The sequence below is a fragment of the Delphinapterus leucas genome, chromosome 9 (assembly GCF_059928025.1).
Source record: "Delphinapterus leucas isolate spDelLeu-1000000601 "Yukka" chromosome 9, BTC_Dleu_Yukka2, whole genome shotgun sequence".
In the NCBI taxonomy this organism is placed as follows: Eukaryota; Metazoa; Chordata; class Mammalia; order Artiodactyla; family Monodontidae; genus Delphinapterus; species Delphinapterus leucas.
The window spans coordinates 58,391,808-58,414,349 of record NC_143137.1 but is presented as its reverse complement, the minus strand read 5'-3'; the positions used below and the strand labels follow the sequence as shown (position 1 = coordinate 58,414,349).

Below are 22,542 nucleotides of genomic sequence, written 5' to 3'. Positions count from 1 at the left end.
CATCTCAAACATTGAACTTTATCCTTTGGACCTGGAACATTTGGACTTAATTAAGCCCTTGACAAGATATTTCCTGATAATTGAAAATAAAATAGAAAAATATGAGCTGGCTTATAGTAACGCAAGCTGAATTGTCTTCTGGTACTTCCTTCAGCTTTTTGGAAGTGGTGATACCGGTAAATTTTGCTGGGCAGAGGACCAAATGTGATCTTTGCATTCATACTTCAGTTCTAATCCCAGCTCAGCCACTTCCTAATTTTGTAGCCTTGAAAAGCCACTTAATCTTAGTCATCTATAAAATAGGGAAAACAATACCTCAGGGAGAGATTTGAGGATTAAAGCAGAGTAATTACAGTACCTGAACTGTACTAGTAATGATTAGTCTGTTGAGATTTGACTTCTTTTGGCCACAAATTTGAACCCAGAGCAACTGAGTGCTCACTTAATGCCTCCTTACCTACTGTGGGCTCCCTTTAACTGTGATTATTCTGCCTTTTCCAGGTTAGAGATCAACTTCCATGAGAGAGAAGCCTAAGTTAGAATACAGGCTGATCAGTTCTGCTTTTCTCTGCCCTCTGTGAACACATCACATTTAATGAACCTTGCAAGCCAGGCTGCATACCTCTTCTTCCTGTATGATTTTGACTCTAAAAAAGCTAATTTGGCTATCCTTGGCATTTTTCCCAAGTCTTGACCCACTCACTGATTGCACGTTACTGACTCTCCCTCTTCTATGTCACTCTTTGTAATGTCCTTGATTATGACCTCCACTCTTAACATCTTGTACCTGTCCTTTGAGTTCCTTGGGGCACTCTGTGTATATTCACGGAGCTTTCTGTAGACCAGTGTTTTTCAAAATGGTGGATCACAAAATCAATTTAGTAAATTATGATCAACACTTACCTATTTATTTATTTTTATTTTATTATTATTATTATTTATTTTTTTTTTTTTGCGGTACGCAGGCCTCTCACTGTTGTGGCCTTTCCCGTTGCGGAGCAGAGGCTCCGAATGCGCAGGCTCAGCAGCCGTGGATCACGGGCCCAGCCGCTCCACGGCATGTGGGATCTTCCTGGACCGGGGCATGAACCTGCGTCCCCTGCATCGGCAGGTGGACTCTCAACCACTGCGCCACCAGGGAAGCCCTATTTTATTATTTTTAAAATTGAATTATAGTTGACTCACAATATATTATTTTCAGGTGTACAACATAGTGATTCAGTATTTTTATAGATTATACTCCATTTATAATTATTATAAAATATTGGCTATATTCTCTGTGCTGTACAATATATCCTTGTACCTTATTTATCTTATGCATAGTAGTTTGTACTTCTTATTCTCCTACCCTTATATTGCCCCTCCCCACTTCTCTCTTCCCATTGGTAACCACTAGTTTGTTCTCTATATCTGTGAGTCTGTTTCTCTTCTGTTATTTTCATTCATTTGTTTATTTCTTAGATCCCACATATAAGTGATAACATACAGTATTTGTCTTTCTATGCCTGACTTATTTCACTAAGCATAATACCTTCCAGGTCCATCCATGTTGTTGAAAATGGCAAATTTCATTATTTTTTGTGGCTGAGTAATATTCCATTGTGTGTGTACATATATATATACACGCACACACACACATCCTCACCAATATTTGTTATTTGTATGACCAGCATCTTTAAATAAATGAAATAGAATTGAGTAGAAAAGTTAAGAATTTATTAAATGTATTAGGGTGAGTATCACTTTGTGAACTTTGTTTCAGGGGTGTGTGTGTGTGTGTGTGTGTGTGTGTGTGATGTGTGTTTCTACCATGTAAAATGCTTTTCCTAACGTGGGTCTTAGTCTGAAAAGTTGGTAAGGCACTGCTCTAAACTTTCCCTTTTATTTCTTTATTGCAAACTTTTTTGATTATAATGTCAGATTTCTATTGTTGAAATATCTTTTTGTTTCTCAGGTCATGGGGGCAGATCCCAAGTTTCCTTTGAAGTCTGCTTTCTAAGTTTGTGTCCATCATTCAGGGACCCACCCTCTCCTTGCAGGCCAGGTCTTCGTCATCTATCCATTCACCTCTGGATCTCTAGCACCCAGGTTCTCTACTCTGTGCCTCAAGGTGAACTGTGGTGCTTTAACAAAGCTGATTACTAGACCCCACTGCTAACCTCTTAGCTCAGACCCTCGTAGAGGGTAGAATTGATAGCGAACGGCATGATAGTAGGAGCATGCTACATTTTTATCTGAATGAAAAGATGAAATAATCAGTCACCTCCAAATTCCTATTATTTTATACCATATTGTTAGAAATTTTATGCAAAGTGTCCAGTCACCCTTAGCCCATCTTCCTCCTTCTATGAGACTAAATTATCAGTAAGGCAAAGTGAAAACTTTCTCTGCCTGTCTGTCTTTAGTCAAATAAGATTTCTAGGAATTGTTGGATAATTGTTGCTGCTCACTCTGACTGTATTGTATCATTAGTTCTCAAAAAATGTTTATTGTTTAGCTCTCTTGGCTGTGCTAATGTTGTGGTCCATTTCTTTCAAATGCTGCGTCAATAGCTCTGTGCTGCGCAGGCAGCCTGCTGGTACTTCCTTCTCACATCTGTTCTTTTTTCCTTTGTCCTTCACTCAAATGTTCCCCGCAATGTTTATGCACTCAGATTTAGTAAGTCACTTTTGGGTGTGTGTATGTGCAATGGCTTTTTATATGTTGGCCTTGGGTATGATTTTCTGAAGTTATAAATCCTTTAAGCCCACCTGCATTTTTCAAGTAACACACCCGAAAGCAGATAGATGTCCAGTCCAGGCTTTGGGGCCACACTGGGCAGATGGGCAGGAGGCCCATCTGTCAGCAGCCCTAAAACATCAATGGAATAAATTGGAACCCTGTTGCTATTTAACCCAAATTTCCACCTAGGACTCCTGACACAGCTGATGAAATAGTTCCTGTTCTGCCAAAGCGCAGAGTCCTCAAGAGGACACTATGTATCTCCTTTGTGTATCTACCCACCTCTGCTAAATAAATACTGAATGTTGTGCCCAGGGACCCATGTGTCTGGCTCAGGTCTGGTCTGGTAGAATTGCTCAAGTTTCAGGGACCACTAACCCTGGGGTTGAAACCCAGGCAAAAAGTACAGTTAAGGAGAACTTTATTGGCTACTTACCTTTGCAACTTAATTATAATTTCTGGACAGTTTTATGCATAGTTGATTCCTTTTTTTCTCTCCCAGAACAAGAAAAAATGCTTCCCAAGAGTAAAATTGGTAGAACTTCCTAACTGTAAATTAGGAAAAGGAATAGGTAAGTATTTGAGAGGAGGCAGTATCTCGCTTGAAGTATTATCTTGCGAGTTATTTGATTAATATACTTGTTAAATTTTGTTCAAAAATAAAACTACGAATCAGGAGAGTATTATTAAGTCAGTAGGTAGTTATGAATACCAAATTACTTGACTTTTGACTTTACCAACCTACTGTCAATGTTTTTGACTGTTTTTTGATCATTTGTTTTTGTTTGGTCTGTTTAGCAAAAACAATAGACAGTGTTTGATTTTATGGTAATATAACCTGAGCAGATGGCAGAGGAGGGACAAAAGAGGAATAAAAAGCAATGAGTAAAGGATAAAATTTTTAAAAGACCTCACACACCTATGCAGTTACCACAGGGCTTCTCCTCATGCATCTCTCTTTTAATATCTGGGAAAACAGTTTTTCCCAGAAACTCTCAGCAGATCTTCCCTTAGATCTCATTAATCAGAGCTAGACAACAGGCTGGTGCCCTAGCTGCAAAGGAAGCTGGGAAGGTAATTATGGGCCTCCTTTGTGGAAGACTGACCCTTCAGCAAAGATAAAAGGGCCAGGGAATAGCAGCTGGTAGGCAACCAACAGGAGTGTTGGAGGACTCAAGTCCCCATCTGGCTTCAACCAACCAGCTTTGTTATTTGAGAACAACTTGTTTGACATTCATGCTTTTGTTATTTTTTTTTTTAATTTTTATTGGAGTATAGTCAATTTACAATTTGTGTTAGTTTTAGGTGTACAGCAAAGTGAATCAGTTATACATATACATATATCCACTTTTTTTAAAGATTCTTTTCCCATATAAGTCTTTACAGAGTATTGAGTAGAGTTCCCTGTGCTGTACAGCAAGTTCTTATTTGTTATCTATTTTATATATAGTAGTGTGTATATGTCAGTCCCAATCTGCTTTTGTTATGTTTTGAGGGGTTTTTTTAGAATTATTTATCTCAGTTGACTGAGGTTGGAAAGGCTAGACCACATGACTTAATGCAGTTAGCATCAGTAAGCTTGGTCAGATATCTTATAGTGTAATCTTTTTTTCTAGAAAACAAACATGATATTGATATTAAATATCACTGGATATTTGAAAAACAAACACCTCCACTAAAATTATTAATACCAAATAAAAAATCCCATATGTCTTGAGATTGATTGAAATCCAAAAAATTTACATGTACTTAAAGCATAACTAATTTGGTGATATTTTATTGATGTTTATATTAATAGTAAAAGCATATTTGGCATATGAAATGTATCCCCATTTTAACCAAAGCATTTGGAATTTGTTTATATTTCCAATAGGGTTTTCAAAGAGTTTATTTGGTTTGGAATTATTAAGTATCAACATATATTGGGAGTTTATGTCTTTCAAAAACAGCAGGCTATTTTCAAATTACTGTACCTTTTGTACATTTAGTGAATTTCCATGTACTTTAAGAGGTTTTGGGCTCTAAGGGAAAAAGTTCTAGCCCATCAATTTAAAACAAATATATTAAGTGTACATTTTAAATATACTTTATTTCAATATATGAATCGCTTTTAATTTTTAGATAATCACAGTAGTCAACTGGAATAAATAAATGAACCTATCAAAGAAGAGCTAAATATGTAGCCCTATTTTCAAGTTAAGAGTGATAAAGAAAAGGACCCTTAGCTTCCTGCAACAGTATGAAACAATCTGTGCTGTCTATTCTCTTTTCTGACAGAAACTGGCTCTGAAGATTTGGAGATACTTCGTAATGGACTGGCTTTCATTAGCTCCGTAAGTGTTTCCTTTCACTTACTGTGCTCTGAATCATTTTCTAGGACTGGCAGCTTGTCTTTTGTTTCAGCCTTTTTTATACCAATGCCCATCTTCAAGTAAAATGAGCAGTGATATGGTTCAAAAAACAAACCGTATATGCATTCATACTGATGTTATGATTTTGATAGTATATGTTCTATGTATATTTGTATTCCTGTGTGTACAGTGAACTCTTATATGCCCCTGTCTTCCATTGTGGCAATTTGTGAGTCCAGTGAGTTCAAGAATGGCTTCCCGTTCATCTGTCTATTCCTTGAAGCACTTAAGTGGTACATTCACATATTTGCTGAATTGAGTGTATATATGTGTGTACGTGTGTGTATATATATCCCCTCCCACATCATTTAGATTTTTATCTTTTTTTATACTTTTCAGAATAAGCCTTTTAATTTAAAATCGTTGATACTTTATTCCACAATTTCCAAACTTTGAAGAGAAAAGCCACCATGCTGTTGAACCTCTCCTGCGTATAGATCATTGCGGTTGGTGATATAGCTCAAAACAAAAGAAGTCAACAACCTAGTCTAGGAAAACAGAGTTGATAGGATACAGTATACAAGTCATCCAGCCATTGAAAACCCTTTGCTTCCTGTCGTAGTTCATTCAATCCAGTTTTCTCCTATGAAGATGGAAGACTAGTCATCCTCTGCAGAAGTGTCTTACAAACTCTTTTTTAAAGGAACAGAACGTATATTTCCAGCAAAATCTTATATGGGACCCAGATATGTAAAACAAATAGATATGTGTCGTTGTTCTACCTTCAGGCTAAGAAAGGAGCTGTTCCCTTTGCTTACTAGACTTCCCCTAAACCTCGTCTCTGAGATGCTTCCAATGAACCTGCTAGGGGACGGTTTAAAAACCATAACCAATGTTCTGTCCGTGTTCCTTGCTTATATTATTGAAGCCCATTCATAAATGTCTCTTTGGTCTGCTCTTCTTTTTTTTTTATCTTTGCCATGGGTTGGTAGCTTGATAGCTGTGATATTCGACACACACAGAAGGGTCTGTGCCTGTTGTGTGGGGTCACCTGGTGGAGCATGTGGCTCCCAGAGACCCCGTGGGCCTATTGCACAAGCCAACTAAGAGGCTTCCCATGTGGCCCTGTGGCCGGAACCAGACAGTGTGAACCCATGAGCCATCTACCACCTCCATCCACATTTGAAGTATTTATAAAGTGCCTGTGTTTTCTCCTCCATTATTCTATAAGGGATTAAAATATCCTGGAATAAAGAGCTTTGAACCCAATAAGCCTGGAAAAATACTTCTGACGGACATGAACAGCGGATCATGTCCACTGTTGAAGAGGATACAACAGTGTTGGAACTGAGGATCACTGGAAGTAACTTTGATTCGTCTTCATTTAACCCTCATGGGATTAGCACGTTCACAAATGAAGGTAACAATGTTTATTTAATGTTTATTAAAAATAAAGCCAAATTTAAAAAAAAACAGAAAAATGTTAATGAAAGAATATTTCTTTTCATCCAACTAAAGTATAATCATGAACAATGTTCTTACTCTGGGTTTTAAACTTACCCTCATGTTAATTAGATATAAAGTTATAACCACGTAAAGGCTTGAGTGCTAAAATATTTGAGATTTGCAAAACACCTAATTTTTAAAAATACCAACATTCACATTATCTCTGTAATTACTACAGTAATGATATTCAGCTCTAATCATTATGGGTTTTTCCAACTTAAAGAATTTTACAGATCCAGGCATTTACAGGCATAGATTTTTTCTAACGTAAGACACTTGCAACCTACAGATCCACTGACGGATGGTCACTTTCAATGCCTCCCTGCCCACTGGTGCCTCTAGTAGTCTTCAAACTGCTTCTCCACATTTTAACATGTTGCCCCATCCCTTATGCCTTCATCCCACTTCTTCCCTTCTTTTTGCAGCCATTTCCTTGGTCTCTACATTAACTCTCAATCCCGGTTGCACACACAAGCACCTGGAGAGCTTTAAAAAGCCTGATGTCCAGGTCCCAGCCCCAAATATTCTGATTCAGTTGGTCTGAGGGACGCTTGGGCGGTAGTGCTTGTTACAAGCTCTCCAGGAGATAAAAATGTGAGACCAGGGTTGAGAATCACCCTGTCGTCCATCTCCTCATCAGACAATCCCTTCTTTGGTCCCTGCAGACTTTTCCCATTTTGGCGGGCTAAAATTGCTGCCTTGAAAGTTATCAGCAAGGTCTCTCTCTCTCTTCCAACTCCCCTCCTCTGCTCCCTCCCTCCCCACTTCGTTCCTCCATATCCCATTTTACACTGATCAATCGCCCCTCCCTGATATTCCAGTACACTTATCTGTCCTCATTCTGATTCTGCTGCAGGTTGTCTCCCCTCTTTATTATTTTGTCCCTCATTCAGCCGTGTCACAGCTGTAGCTGTGCCGGCTCTCTAGGAGAACGCCCCCAAAGTGGACGACGATGATGATTTTAATCAACTCTTCAGTTCCCCCCCTTCAGCTTATTGGATACTTCTCTTTGGGTTCCTCTCCTACAGACACATTAAACTCAAAATGTCGAAAAGTCATTCTTTATCCTCTTACCTTCCATTCTTCATGTTTACCCCATATGACTTCCCTTCTTCCGTATATGTATATATGAAATATGTCCATATATCCATATGTCTGTCCCTTTCAATGACCTCTTCACCCATTTATCAACACTATATTTTATTTTCAAAATATTTTAAGTACAAAGAAATAGGGTGTTGGGTGTGTGCATGCTCTTTTAAATTAAGGTGGGAAAAGTAACCACATACATATTACACAAGTGCTCATATAAATTGCTTTTGTATGAAACACTACATCATGGATTCCTTTCTCTGACAGTGCATTTAGAGCTACTTTACAATGGCTCTTTAGAATTTTGTTGTGTGGGAGTACCATAATATAGTTCATCTGTTGATGGATATTAAACCTGTTCCCACCTTTATGCTCATTGAAAACAATGCCAAAATAAACATTCTTGTAATATGTCTTCTGTGAATACTTCCTTAGGATAAATTCCTAGAGGTGGAATCTGCTGTGCAAAATGTGAATCCGGGTTTTAGTCCTCACTTATGTTTGATTTCCGACTCCCTCATTCCTCAGCTATCACCAGGGACTTTTGATACTTCCTGTCAAATGCCTCTCTTGTCCTTTCTTGTCTTTTCCTATCAGTGCCATCTTCCTGGTCCAGTCCCTTAACTCCACGTGCCTGGATTACTGCCATACGCACAGGTCATGTTACTCCTTGGTTGAAAGCCCCCTATAAGTAAGCCCTGGATCCCTATCCTAAGCCTTGAAGACTGGCCTTGGCTTCTGCTTCTGTGGCTTCAGTATTCCCACTCTTTCACTCCCCCAGCCACAACCTCACCATTAAGTGTTCCAAGGAAACGGGTGCCTCAGGCCCTTTGCACACTCTCTTCCTTCAGCCTGGAGCACTCTTTCCCCAGATATTCACATAGTTCAGTTTCTCATTTCGTTAGATCTCTGCTTTGACATCATCTTCTCAGAACTTCCCTGACTCCTGTGAAGAAGACATCTCATTACTCTCCATCCCTTTATCTGGTTTTGTTTTCCCTTTGTAGCACTTAGCACCAATTAAAATAAACATTTGCTTGTCAAATGGACTAATGGGAAGCTTCATAGCTGGCTTTTGTGTTCAAATTTCTTCAATTCAACCTCCTGAACTTTACACTATTTTCCTTTAAACACCAATTCAGTCACGTCAAAGCTTTCCAAAGACTCACTGCTTCCAAAGGCAAAGACTATGGCCTAACTTCACTTGCTGGTTCTGATCAGACCTTCTTGACCACTTAAACTGGTCTCTTTCATGTCTCAGAGTTGCACTGACTCCCAGAATCTGCTTCCCTTTGATATTATCTCTCGCGTGCTCTTTTTATGGAATTGATCATCTCACACTGTGTAAATTACACCTGAGCACACCTTCTCTTATTGATATTCACATCTTTTATCTCTTTTATCTCAGTGCTGCATCTTGCTGAGACCATTTGCAGTAGAAAGCTTAATAAGCTCTTTGGAGTTTTAGTGTCAAGGGCTGCTCATTCTTAAGTTGAGGATTTTTTTTCCCCTTGTGGAGTCTGGAGTTTTTAGAGACTGTCACTGGGTCTTCCTTTAGCCATTTTTCTTTGGAGCAATCACAAATGCTTCTCTACAAAAGAGATGAAAATATTCCATCTGCCTGATACCCTAAGTACTGGTTGGAGGTGGGTTGAAATTGCTTTCTGGAGACAGGGCTGACAGCTGACAGCTCGATTAATGTTTCCATTTTTGTTTTTAATCTCTTCTCAGATAATACCGTGTACCTGCTGGTGGTGAACCATCCAGATTTTAAATCCACGGTTGAGTTGTTTAAATTTCAAGAAGAAGAAAAGTCACTTTTGCATCTGAAAACCATCAAACACAAACTTCTGCCTAAGTACTGAGATATGTCATATTTCTATTTTCCTTTAACACCAGTGGATGGTTAATCCACTTTTAGTGTTTCTTTTTGGCAGGGAGTGGGGGACGGGGTGGGGGGATAATGGCAACTCCCCTTTCTAATGATCACAAACTCCTCCAAGTGTTCTTCTGCAGAAACTTTTTTTTTAATAAAAATTTATTTATTTTATTTATTTATTTTTGGTTGTGTTGGGTCTTCGTTGCTGCGTGCAGGCTTTCTCTAGTTGCGGCAAGCGGGGGCTACTCTTCGTTGTGGTGCGTGGGCTTCTCATCGCAGTGGCTTCTCTTGTTGTGGAGCGTGGGCTCTAGGCGCACAGGCTCAGTAGTTGTGGCCCGTGAGCTCAGTAGTTGTGGCCCGTGAGCTCAGTAGTTGTGGCCCGTGGGCTCTAGAGCGCGGGCTCTAGAGCGCAGGCTCAGTAGTTGTGATGCATGGGCTTAGTTGCTCCGTGGCATGTGGGATCTTCCCGGACCAGGGATCGAACCCGTGTCCCCTGCATTGGCAGGCGGATTCTTAACCGCTGCGCCACCAGGAAAGTCCTCTGCAGAAACTTTTGAGGACTCAAGCCCCTCAGAGAAGACCCATCCCTCATTTCCGAGGTTGGCTGGATGCTGCTTTATGGCTCCTGGCCTCAGAGAATGTTCCTTTAATCTTTTAGCAAGAAAACACTCTGCTCTTCTCGAAAACCAGACTTAGTATTTCAAACCCAAGCCAGTTCCATAGACAATTTCACATTTTGAGCTTATTTGTTATTTATTTTTATATTAAAAGATGTAATATTACATGTTTCTGAGAACTAGAAATACATACCTAAGAGGAGATCTGAAATCTGGTGCCTCTAAGACCTCCCTGTGCTGCCTCTTCTGCTGTTTGTTTTGCACACGATTTTTGAAATAGCAGCTCTTTGGTGACACTGAGCTCCACCCCAGGCTCCTTGACAGTATGACATACAGAGAAAGAAAACACACATGGATCCCTGATCCCCAACAACCCAACACAGAGTCAACATCCTCGCTTGCCTTAGGGTTTGGTTTATGAGGTAGTGATGGATTTAGGAAAGTAATCTGACGCTATCTTCCCAAACAGTTTTTATCCTCTAATCATTATGATTTTCTAGAATCCTACCCTCTATTTGAATAATTTACCTGCAGAATTCAATTATCTCTGAATTTGTAAATCTAGATTTCTTTTAAACAGTGTGTTATGTACATGCAGGTGCCTAGCAGAGCACCTGGTAAGTGATGTGTGATCAGTGTTACCAGTGCTCCTTCCTCTCCTTTCTTACCTGGTGGATTTGGAGATGGAGGAAACCGAGATCGGCGAGAAATCGAGTTACTGGATGAAAGTCAATCAACCAATTAGTGGCCATTACAGACTACAGCCCAGGTCTTCATCTGCATGAAAGTTCAGACAACAGCTTTTGGTGGGAGAGTTTCTTCATACATTCATTCAACAAATATATTTTGGAAAGAGAATGAGGACACTGAGTGTCTGGAGAATGTGCTAAATCCCAAGATCTAAATTAGAAGAAAGTATGTAGACTAGAGAAGCTGGGCTAATGGTAATAACAATAGTGATAATAACAACTTAATGAGCTTCAACTATAAGTTGGGTGGTGCAATAACCAATTTAACAGATTATTTTATTAACTTTTTACAAATATTTTCTTTTTTTTAATTTTTATTTTTGGCTGTGTTGGGTCATCGTTGCTGTGCTCAGGCTTTCTCTAGTTGCAGCAAGCAGGGGCTACTCTTTGTTGTGGTGCGTGGGCTTCTCATTGTGGTGGCTTCTCTTGTTGCGGAGCACGGGCTCTAGAGCTCAGGCTCAGTAGTTGTGCACGGAGCATGGGCTTAGTTGTTCCGCAGAATGTGGGATCTTCCTGGACCAGCGATTGAACCCGGGTCCCCTGCATTGGCAGGCGGATTCTTAACCGTTGCGCCACCAGGGAAGTCCCACAAATATCTTCTTAATTAGGTTTTATTTCTATACCAGTTTGGATTAAAGAAAATGAGGCCTGGAGTATTTCACTTGCCTCAGGTGACACTGTCAATAAATGGTACAACTGGAAGTTTAACCCTGGTTGCTGGAGTCTGGAGCTTGTGCTCTGAGTCACTATGAAATAGTGAAAACTTATTTTATTTGTTTTACCATTTAATCTTGGAAATCTCAATTTTGTCCAATTTCCCAGGGTTAGAGTATTTTTTTCTGGGCAATTGCAAATATATTGATCTTTGGCAATATAGAACCAAACTATAGTTAGTGCCACAATTAACTAAAATTCTGCTCTCTCAACCCAAGGATAAGCCATGTATATTTTCTGCTTTGTGTTTGATGGTTGTTTATATGGTTGTCTACAACATTAATATTCCAATGACTATTATAATTTGAGCATGTTATTAATAATAATAACAACACAGTGGTCATTACTGGTCATTTACTGTATGCCAGGCATGGTGCTAGTGTCTTTGATTCATTACTTCATTTTATTCTTACCCCAACATTTCAAGGTATGGAGAGGCTCAGAGCTTAGGGACATGCTGTGGCCCCATGGATGATAGCAAGCAACTCCGGAATTCAAATGGAGTTCATCAGATTTCAAAGCTATTACTCTAAACCCTTCTGCTCTGCTCCTTTTTATGAAAAATAGCAAAGGATTATAAAGCAAACTAATTTCAGAAATCTACCTTTAAAAAGGAGAGGAAAAAACCCCAGCTTGCAGGCTTATGCCTGAAGCCTGTACAGACTAATCCTAAATTCCTAGACCCTTTTTCTCATGTAGTAACTGTGGCTACCATTGACGGAGGCTTTGTGATTGGTAGGCTCCCCGCAAAGTGTACAGCAGGCATCATCTCATTGTAATTCCCACTGCAGTGCCACAAATGAAGATTCTGACCCTTAGTCGTATACTAATGAGCTGTATGACTTTGGGAAAATCATTTAACCTCCCTTTACAGATGAGAAAACTGAGGCTCTGTACGCTTATCAAAGTCGCCCAGGAGCCCAGAGCTGCGTCAGAGCTGATGTGCTGGCCATGACGCCCTCCGCAGTGGAGCGGAGATAATTCTCTCCCAGATAATGGCCCCCGGGAACTTCTGTCACCTCAATCAGCGCGGCATGACTCACTTATGTGTTCGCTGTTGTACCTATTAAAGCAGAAAAATAGACTCATATATCTTAGATTTTCAGTAACACAGGGAGAATCAAAATCAGAACAGCACCAAAAAAGCCACAGCATCCTATTTCTGAGCATTCTTGCTCACAGACATTTCACTGCATTTAGAATTATGAAACTTCATGGCTGGATGTGATCCTGTAAGGCTGAAAGATAGACCAGTCCCTCTACTCCTTTTTTATAGATAAGGAAACTGAGGCCCTGGGACGTGAAATGATTGATTTTCCCTAGATCACACAGCTAATAGTAGCAGAGCTTTCACTAGAATGAAAGTCTCAAGATTGCCAGGGTTTTTTGCACTGCCTGATGCTGACTTGGACTGTTCTATATGAGCATCAAGAAATGTGTGGCCCTGATAATAATTCCTGGCCTAATTTAATGTCTGTGGAGTTTAGTCTGTCTAAACATACACACACACACACACACTTTTTTAAAGACACAGTTTATAGGGTTTTTATGTTCCATTGCTATTAATTAATAACCTTTTAGGGTTTCTTAGGGTAATTACTGTCTTTGAGGATTGTATAGGTTGGACTGATTTCACATAATTCTGGGCTGTAACAGCTATTGTGAAGTCTCCATTCCACTTTTTGATTTTATAAGTAGACATTAATGAATGCCAATGCATAATCCTGTAACGTACCATGGCTTCACCTGCATGTGTCATATGTGTGTGTTTGAATTGCAGTTTGAATGGCATTGTCGGTGTGGGACCTGAACACTTCTGTGCCATCAGTGATCACTATTTTGTTGACCCCTACCTGAGATCCTGGGAGTTGTATTTGGGTCTAGCGTGCTCATTTGTTGTTTACTGCAGTCCAAATGAAGTTCGAGTGGTGGCCAGCGGATTTGATTTTGCTGTGGAATCAACATCTCACCTGATGGCAAGTATGTGAACTCTTTAAAATGCCATGCATGTCCCCAGATTCTCCTTAGACATCTTTAGAGCATATTCCTTTTCTAAATGATGGGATGCATTTTAACATGTTATCCCAGTAAGAGGATTAGGGAAAATGTAAAATATCTTAATTTTTCAGGGGGTAACATATATCAAATCAGAATTTTCTGTTTTGTGAAGGCATACTCTTTTTAAATTGCTTTTTTGGGGAAAAAAGTGCATTTCAAGAGGGGGTACTGCAATAAACATTTAGTATTACTAAACAGCTTTGTTTTGAGGGAAGATTTTTGAGCGTATAACGAGATTAACAATTTGTAGGCATGTATATATCAGTAGTGCTGGTTTGTGACACGACAAAAAGCTTGTACCAAAATGTAAATCAAGGCACCACTTCCTTCATAAAGAAAGTGTTACCATGGGAAAAAAGTCAGCCTCACTAAGTAGTGTGCTTAGTGATGTAGCTGATTTACATTATTTTCTGGTGGTGACCGTGAAACAATTCACAGACCAGCCATGGTTTGGGGACCACACTTTGGGTAGCATTGGTGTGTATATAAAATCCTTCTCGTCTTGTATCATGAAGGATTTGTAACATACTTAGAAGGTTAGTAACATATTTAGAGGGTAGTAACATATGTAGAGAAAGCAGCACAGACAGCTTTCAATTATTCATATCATCTCCTGGTCTTCACAGATAGCAGATAATCGCGCAGTCATTTATCTCTTTGTCCTGGGATGCACTGTGCTTAGACTGGCCACAGATCGTTATGATGAATGTGACATTGCACTCAGGGTAGAGGGGAGGAAGTCTCCTCTCAGATACAGGCCAAGCACTTGTCTTCTCTTGTGCTTTCTCTGGCCTAAAACGAGGGGCTAAAATGCAGAACCTGGGGCTTGCCATTATGTTGACAAACCAAGAAAAGCACTGTCATGCTTTTGCTCCCAGATATTTGTGTTAGAGTTAAGTTCCTTCCCTACTAGTCAGTGCCAATTAGCTTCCCACCTTTAGAAATAACTTTTCAGAGATTAAAACTCCTCTGTGCGCTGTCAACTCATTGAGTTCCTTCAGAATTTGGTGTGCTTTGAGACAGGTTCCATTTTCCAGTCTCTAAGCAAAGTTCTTCCCTAGGAAGAGTTATTACAACTTCATGGTAACCTTCTGAATCACATTGCTTCACGAGCTTTGATGTAGCTCTTTCTTCTTTGAAGGTATGTCTATATATCTGAAGTGCTGGCTCATAAGATTCATGTGTATGAAAAGCACACTAATTGGACTTTAACTCCATTGAAGGTAAGATGTATTAATACTATAAGTTTGCAGAGTGATAATTAGATTCTAATTGATTTGTGAAATTAAAAGTGAGGAAAAAAGGATTGTCTAATTGGAGTGGGTGAGGACCAATTTTTCACTATTTTATTGAGTCATCAGCATCATATGGGTTTGTTGTTCACGTTTGCTTAGCTGCAGAGTGGGAAGCAGCAAACCACACACATCACACTGCCCACGGCATATGAAGCGCTGTCCCCAGGCCCCGTGTGACTGTGCCCGTCGGCGCATCTCAGTGACTGTCCTGAGGGGCTTCACTCTGAGAAAATTACCTTGAAGCAACATCAAATGTAACATCATGTTTGACATTAAAATCACTGGCAGGGCTAGTTTGGTATTAAGCTGAAGTAAAATGGAATTACTCATATTGGCTGGGGGAATAAAAACAAATTGTAGTTATAACTATAGGCACTTCTGCAAATTGAAAGTTAAAGGATTTTATAAGAATAAAACCCAATCCAGTATACATTCAACACAGAACCATAAAGGCACTGCTCTTGCCGAGGCAAGATGGAGCGCAAAGCTTATTTCAGGTTTGGCTCCCACTTCCGGCAGCAAATCATGCCTGTCTCCTGACACAACAATTCAGTTGAGACTCCCCCCTTCAAGTGTAATGTTATTCTTTCTTTTGAAGGATCATATTCATGAAGACCAGTTAATTGATACTTGGAGTGCCAAGAAATTTGATAAACTAGCTGGGATTGTTCTTAGAATTTGGGATGAGATGCAGATGGGTTTATGTCCTGTCAAAGTGTGGTATATACATACAATGAAATATTATTCAGCCTTAAAAAGGAATGAAGTACTAAATCATGCTGTAACACCTATGAACTTGAAGACATTATGCGAAGTGAAATAAGCTAGACACAAAAAGACAAATAGTGTATGATTCCAGGAACCTAGAAGAGGCAAATCCATAAACAGAAAGCAGAATAGAGGTTACCAGGGGATGGGAAAGGGAGGAATGGGGAGCTACTGGGTACAGTTTCTGTTTGGGATGAGGAAAGGTTCTGGAAATGGATCGTGGTGATGGATTCACAACATTTCGAATGTACTTGATGCCATTGAATTGTACACTGAAAAATGGTTAAAATGACAAATTTCAGGTTTTACATATTTTACCGCAATAAAAACGATCCCCTCCTCAAAAAAAAAAAAAAAAAATTCCAAGACACAGCCAATGAATAGTCTCACTTCAGTGAGTTCCAACTCTCTAAAAATTGGGATATTTGTTAAGAGGTTCCAGTTTTTCCCAAAGAGAATAATTTACTGTTTCCCTTACCAAGGAATGTAAACATTTCCACTGGACTTTGTGGAAGCATGAAACGTGGTCTGAGTGTGCATCGTGGTGAGTTAGTATTGCTAGGAATTACGGATTTGCAAGGGAAGAGTTCATTGCTGAGCCCAAGCTGGGCTCCCTGCTGGACTGTCAGCTCTTGCTCAGCAGGACCCAGGCCTGCCCCTTGCTCAGCAGGTGTGCAAGGCAGGAGCTCATTAATCATGCAGTGAATGAACGGGACCCCAGGTTTCTGTGTCCTTCTCCCACTCTCAGTCCCCACCCTCATCTTTGCAGCCTTTCATCTGCCATGGAATTCACCAGCTGGCCGTGACCCCTTCCAAAGATAATGGCAGAACGCTGCAACAAACATTTTCCTCACATAAAGAATTTAACGTTATCAGCCTAGAATGTCTGACACTGGGATAGATGGGGTTTGGGGATGGAGGAGACTTGGAGCTGATTTTGGCCAGAGGATGTTTGCTCAGCCGCCTCCTTTGGCCAAACTTGCCGGTTTCCAGGGTAGGAATGAGTGATGGCACTGCATGAAGGTCAAAAGGAGGCTCTGCCTCAATGCTTGAGCCCTCTCGTCCCTTCCCGGCCATGTGGAGAGAGCTCATTTTGAGTAGGAAGCACAGGTCAGCGTGGGCTCACCACAGCTGTCTGTCTGCCCACGCTCTGGCCTGTGCAATGAGTCACCGCCAATTATTACAGGGTCTCTGGGTGCTGAGGTAGGCTGGCCTCTGTTGGAGGTACACGGTAGATATTGTTTCTCCAACTGAGAGTTAGAGGTAAACAAATAGACGCGATTTCTCCCCAGTAGAAGGCAGCCGGGATGATGAATGATGGAATTAAGAATCGTTGGTATTATTTATGATCCCGGTACAAAGCCGTGACAGCAATCTGTGCAGTCATCACATGCTTGCCGCTTATATTTAGAAAATAAGCAGCAGAAGAACAGGGAGTTGAATAACATCAGGAAGCCAAGGAAGAAACTTTTCCTCAACTCCAAGGCACAAATTAGACCCCGGGTGATCATTTCTCCTCTGGCTGCAGAGCCTATGATTAGCCATTAAAGAAGAGCCTACATTTCATTGATGTTCTCATCAGAAATGAATCTACATGTCCTGGTTGTTTTCTGAATGCTTATAAAAATATCATTTGCACATGCCGTTTTAGAAGGAACTGTTTTAGGCTGCACTTAAAACTTTTTTTTTTCTTTCAGTTTTAATTTCATACACAGATGTTAGTCCAAATGCCTTCATCTAACTTTTAACAGTCTTCTTTGGTTTTCTGATCTTCCCCCTCCCTCGTGTGTCCCGGAAACCGGCAAAATACTAGCATAGATGGAAAGCTAGAGGAATTCCCTTGAGTGCTAGTGAAATGGGGCAGAATTGTCGTGTCCCCGGAGCCAGGAGTGTGGTGACCAAGGAAGGACAGAATGATAGTTTTCTCTGATGTATTGCTCCATCACCTCTCAAATTTTTTTCACTTTCTCTCCTTCCTTCTCTCCTTGGTTTTCATCTAGAAGCCTCTGTACTTTAACACACTTATGGATAATGTATCTGAGGATCCTGTGACAGGGGACCTTTGGGTTGGTCGCCACCCCAATGGCATGAAAATCTTCTTCTATGACCCAGAGAATCCTACTGGATCAGAGGTTAGTTTGCAAAATGAATCATGTCAGTGGTTGAAAATATAAATCTCAATTATATGTGCAGATAAAAGGGGGACATGGATAGATGACCCCAGAGATCAGATATAAAAGGGAATGGGACTCCGGGAGGCATTTGAATCAGAGTCCAGGCGGGAGACAGATGGTACGTGTAAACTGGGCGATTTGAGGGGACTTCATGAGGGCACTACGTACAGAGGTGTAGGCACAGGCAGTGAACAGGGATAACGCAGTACCCCAAGGCTAACAAGGAAGGCAGGGATGGTAACCGGAAGCCAGACGAGAAGGGAGCTGTATGTGGAGAAGGTGCTGGGAGGGGAACCTGACCTCTGGTTGAGGGATGTAGCCAACCAGCAAGGGCCTCACGGGGTTGGGGGGCTGAGGTCAGCACCCCACCTCCCTCTCGGCCCTCCCTCTCCCCACCGCTGCTGCTGCTCCTGCTCCTGCTCCGTGGTCAACCTCTACTGGAGGCTGGAGGGCAAGGGAGCCTTGAATGGGCTTCGTACAGGCTGAGCACAGTGGAGGGTGGGCCTGGAGGGCTGGGTTAGGATAGCAAGCACTGACTGGACTGGGGTCCATATCTTTATTTCAATAGTGAGTTTCTCCAACTTGGCAATTCACAAGAGTCTAAAAAAAATATACCATACCACATTGCTATGGTCTAATCATTTGTGTGTTACCTGCCTTCCTGTTCAACCCCCTTTTCCTGTGTGTCAGTACACACACAAGTTTGTGTTATGGACCAGTCCTAAAGCAGGGATGGCCATCCTCTCCAAACCTTCCTGGCAGAATGGAAACCTAAATCCCTTGCTGGAATGATCTGGGCTTAAAAGAACTTCTCTTCCATCTTAGTTTTAGTACCCAAAGACCCTACTGGTGTCCATGGTCTTTTTTTCAGAGGATTGTTTTGGCAGTGCAAACAAGAATTTGAAACTCACTTTGCCAGGGGCATCTGAACGTTTACTATGACTTACCTGGGGTTTTTGACTCGGAGTTTTCAGTAGGTACTAACTGTACTTGTTATTTACGTCAGATACACGGTATACTTTCTGACGTGGTTTACTGCTATGTATTCTTTTTAAAGCTCAGTTTTAAGAATCAGTCTCGGGCTTCCCTGGTGGCGCAGTGGTTGAGAGTCCGCCTGCCGATGCAGGGGACATGGGTTCGTGCCCCGGTCCGGGAAGATCCCACATGCCGCGGAGCAGCTGGGCCCGTGAGCCGTGGCCGCTAAGCCTGCGCTTCCGGAGCCTGTGCTCCGCGGCGGGAGAGGCCACAACAGTGAGAGGCCCGCGTACCGCAAAAAAAAAAAAAAAAAAAAAGCGTCAGTCTCATCCCACCCTCCACCCCTGAAAAAAAAAAATTTTTTTAAAAAGCCTACGTCTCTTGGATAAGAAACAAAAACCAGATACATATTTCCATTTGCCTGTTGGCCCTTCATGCCCTTTATCTCTGGGTTTACAGGACAATTGTGATTATGGTGAACGGCAATCCTCTGTGCCTTCTGTTAGTTCTTAGCTATTACGACTGCTGTATGGTATGCTGAATAGAATTGAAGAAATGTATGCTGTGGCGTGTTCACTGCTCAGAACTGGGCAGAATGTTAGATTCTAATTTGTTCTTGCTTGTTAGCTCATTTGGGGAACTTGGGCCATTTGCTACAGCATGGACTTAGTTTGCTGTTCTGGAAAAAAAATACTTCCTTTCTAATGATGCATCTGGTAAGGTATAGCAAAAAGTAATAACGATCCATTGTCTAATGCAGTGACCCACAGGAGAGTGATTTAGTTTTATTAGAAAGTGGTTTCCTGAAGCCAAGGTGCACCATCCACTATTTCCCAGTAACTAACTACGACATGTGAATGCTACAGCAATTTCCTAAGACATCTGTCGTTGGTCCAGCTGTTTTGGAGAGGTCCTTTTAAATGCTCACGTTGACCCTTTAATAAACAAGCACTAGCCTTCCTATTCTGCCATATTTGGTGTTTTTGTATATCGGTATCTGTTCTTCAAGTCACTGTACTTTATCCTAAAGCCTTCAGAAGAACACGAACTTAAAGTTGAAAGCGAATTTAGAGTTAATATGGTCCCACCCATCTCATTCTACAAATGAGAAACAAACAGTTAAGTGAAAGATCCAAAATACAACCCTGGGCTCCTGCCTTACAGTGTGCTCGGTATAGTAGGTGAATCATATGAAATTACCATTTTATGGGCCAAAATGGTCAAACATCGGCTATCATGTACAGCCATCTTAGATACTATCAATACTATACTGCTGCTAATGATACAATCATATTTCTGCTCAACTAAATGGAGGAAACCAAACTCATGAAATCTTACACATTTAGAGTTGGGACCCTAAGTTCAGAGGAATGATGAATGTGGTGGAGAGGTATGTTCTTTTTTGGGCAATGCTCTTTTTTGTGTTTGTTTTTATTGCCACATTTAAAAACCAGGAATTAAGTGTAAACATCCAAATTCCTAGCTTACCTGAAAATATACAAAAACTGGCCTGAATTCCAGCATGGCAATAATTTGACTATTACTGAGTAATACCCCCTCCTTCCCGCAATTTACCATAGTCCCTACTGCTCCTTTATGTCTCACACCCAGGCTGTACTACTGATTTATAGTTCTTGTCTCTATAGGTCTTTGAGTCTCTATGTCTGTTAAAGATCATCTGATCAGAATCTGTCATTTTGCCAAGGAGGAAACAGGTATGATATAGAGAGTAATTTTGGAACAAAATATGGTTTACCTAAAGGCTGCTTCTTATGGAGAAATGACCCCATATTTAAAGTTATGTCTTGAGTGACTTTAAAAAATATTAATCTAATGTTATTTTTCGATGGGTGCTCCAAATCCAGAAGATTTTAGAAGAACCCAAAGTTACAGTGGTTTAGGCAGAAAATGGTACAGTGTTACGAGGAAGGACGGTTGCCTCTGTATACAAAGGGAAACTGCTGATTGGTGCTGTGTCCGACAAAGCTCTTTATTGTGAGCTCTAACAGGCCGATTTGCACCCATGCCCTGACAACAGGGAGCTCCTCATTTCAACTGCTTGCCACATCTAAGGGGCCACAGTGATCTCATCTGAACAATGAATGCTGACCCTAAATTTGGACATCGCAAGAGATGAAAGTGTGAGTTTAGCTGGGAACAGATGTGATGCATAAGGCTTCTTTGAGAGTACAATATCAAATCAGTCTTGGGATATTTGACAACTTCCATTTACCAGTAAAAATCCTTTAAACGGAATTGCTAAAATCATTACGTCAGTTGTCAGGTCTTAAGTAACTTAACTATATGTGACCCAGAAAGTCCTTTCCCTAAAACACGTTTTCCCTGAGAGCACGTGAGCTTATTGCTGCCTTGCCTTGTCTTGTTCAAAAAGTAGGATGAACGCACATGTCATCAGAGCCCCAGCACCCAGAGCCTCCAGTTCACGTGCTGGACAACCAGACAGGCACTAAGAAGCTGTCCTCAGCTCCAGGCCTACCTCCTTAGCAAAGCCATTAGACATCCTGGCACACTCAGACCCATTCCCATTTCCCTTCTAAATATGGCTTTCCCAGTAAAGAGAAACCTAAATTACCCCACCTCTCCTTTTACTTTTGCTCATTTTTGCATCGCCAAAGGTTTAGTCACAGATAAATTACGGTTTGTGTGTGTGTGAGAGAGAAATTAATATCCCCCATCTGTTAACATTCAGTCTTCTGAACATTTAAGGCTTTAGGAATACAACTGTTGAAAGGATCCCCATACTCTGGGGTGGGCTGACTCTAGGCTTGCCCTATGCTGCGTGAGGCCAACTGCTTAATGGATTTGTCACAGACCTGCTCCTGGCTAATAGGTATCAGAAGCTGTGATGGTGAAGCCATGATGGGGACAGAAAGGTGGACGAGGGAGCATCTAGTGGGAGCTTTGATCTTTTAACTTTATGCCCAGTTCCATAATTGTGCTTTCAAATGTAATTCTAGCTGCCAATTTACACTTTACCAGGGCAATTTACACTTTACCAGGGCTGAAACTTATTTTTAGTGTCATTTTCATGGAAAATGTGCACTTTGCTCTTGATTGATAGATGTATTTTGACAGTTAATACAGGTTTACCCAGTCAAGGCTTGTTTTAGTTGAAAGTGAAAATGGAAGAGGGGGGAAAAAAAAATTACTTTGACAGATCTTGGTATTTCTCTTTTTATTGCATTCGTTGTCTAACAACAATAATACTCATTGGCAAGAAATTTATTTACACTAACAAATTAAATTTAATCAAGGAATTTTTAGATTGGTTAGAAAACAAAGGACCACTGTGATATTTTGCTTTGAATGCCTCTGAAAACCAAAGAGTACGAAATGGCGTTTGAAACAGAACAATCTAGAGAAGTACACATTAACCAAGCACAAGAGAACAATCCAGACGTGGCACTATTGTCTCTTCCATGCAAATGATCAGACACCAAAAGGTACAAATTAAAAGTTTCAGATAACATGCTATCCATACCTACTGAACTCAGAATGATTTCCAAACAACTGTTTTCCTTTAGTGATACATAAAGAAAGATGAAAATAAATCAACTCCTCTACGACGGGATAGAATTCATTCTCTCTCTTTTCTTCGTTTTCAGCCGGCCAGTTTTGTTAG

The 22,542-nt window shown here is 40.7% G+C and overlaps 1 protein-coding gene across 1 annotated transcript; it reads left to right on the top strand.

Moving 5' to 3' along the window:
• Positions 1-101: 101 nt before the first annotated feature.
• LOC111181203 (serum paraoxonase/arylesterase 1) lies at positions 102-22,525 on the top strand. Its single transcript, XM_089917087.1, is given in 10 exon segments — positions 102-176; positions 3,200-3,293; positions 4,999-5,054; positions 6,304-6,393; positions 6,396-6,492; positions 9,402-9,528; positions 13,410-13,579; positions 13,582-13,609; positions 14,829-14,910; positions 17,751-22,525. Coding segments are annotated over 10 exon segments (993 nt in total). The 3' UTR covers positions 17,925-22,525.
• Positions 22,526-22,542: the final 17 nt, after the last annotated feature.